The sequence below is a fragment of the Gekko japonicus genome, unplaced genomic scaffold (genome assembly GCF_001447785.1).
Source record: "Gekko japonicus isolate JY-2015 unplaced genomic scaffold, Gekko_japonicus_V1.1 scaffold2993, whole genome shotgun sequence".
In the NCBI taxonomy this organism is placed as follows: domain Eukaryota; kingdom Metazoa; phylum Chordata; class Lepidosauria; order Squamata; family Gekkonidae; genus Gekko; species Gekko japonicus.
In genome coordinates, this window is record NW_015172103.1 from 52,753 (window position 1) to 53,902 (window position 1,150).

Below are 1,150 nucleotides of genomic sequence, written 5' to 3' on the forward strand. Positions count from 1 at the left end.
CCCCCCCCTCCCCCTCCCGGGGCGCCTGGGACTTGTAGTGCCGGCCGCGGGCCCCGCAGAGCAGCCTCCCGATGACAGGCCAGGGAACTACGGCACCCACCATGCACCTGGCCTCAGGGCGCCCCGGTGCACCACCTCCTGCAGGACCAGTGGCAGGCGGCATCCCCGGCAGACGCCGCGGCGTGGGTCGCGCGGGCGGACGTCACACGGCCTAGGACAACACAGCCCGTCCGTCGGGGGTCTTCTTCGTGGCCGCCCACACCTTTTCCGGCCGCGTCTAGAATGACAAATGAAACAACCCTGGTCAATGCGAGCCATTCACAAAGCCAGGCTGCCAGTCGTTAAGGGACGCGTGTCCCTGCCGCGCGCGCAAAAGGGGGAGAGGAGACGGCAGCGCTGGACCACGAAAGCTTTGAAGGGGGGGGGGGACGGGGGGGGGGTCTGACCCACCCCAGCCTTGCAAGGGTATCCCAGTAACCTGTTTTCTCAGGGGCGGCACTTTGCACCTCTGCAGGGATAGGGGCCTCCTCGTCTCAGAGATTAAACCTGGGCCTGGCAGTTTCTGTAATTAATTCCAAAAGGGGCTGTCTTCATGGTTTCCCATTCAAACTGGCCAAACCTGCAGGGAAGGGAGAGGGTATTGCAGAAAGATAGGCTAAGCCTCTCCCCCCTTTTGAGGCAAGGGAAGGCACCATGTTTAACATTGAAGGCCCCCCCCCCAGGATTTGCCCCGCCAAACGGACGGGTTGAGGGTGGATTAAACCCGCGCAATCAGATGCCAACATCTGGCAAGCATCACCCCCCCACCCCCAACCCGTCGCTACTGGCCAAAAACGCAGATTTAAAAGAGACCTGCAAAAGACTACTACTTACTGGGAAATGTGCAGCATGGGTGGCCGAGTGATCACCGAGGCGCCCATATCCCATGGTATGTGAGGCCCTGCCACACTGCGCATGTGCACAGCTGCCTCGCCCCGCCCTTCATCCCATCGCTTCCCCCTCGGCATGTGATTGTGGCGGGGAGCAAATGCGGTGCGGATCAGGGATCTGTCTAATCTTGCTGCCACACTTCAGTTTACTGCGGCTTGTGGCTTTTCCTGCTAGTGTGACTGGGACCGAAGTCTACCTGATACTTGATGGGAAATATTCC

The 1,150-nt window shown here is 60.7% G+C and overlaps 1 protein-coding gene across 1 annotated transcript in view; it reads right to left on the reverse strand.

The window, feature by feature from the left end:
• Positions 1-169, reverse strand: part of RPIA (ribose 5-phosphate isomerase A) — a 49,312-nt gene extending 49,143 nt beyond the window's left edge. The window contains exon 1 of the mRNA XM_015420951.1: positions 101-169. Coding sequence (XP_015276437.1) covers positions 101-163 — 63 coding nt within the window. The 5' untranslated portion in view covers positions 164-169. The remainder of the gene's footprint in view (positions 1-100) is intronic.
• Positions 170-1,150: the final 981 nt, after the last annotated feature.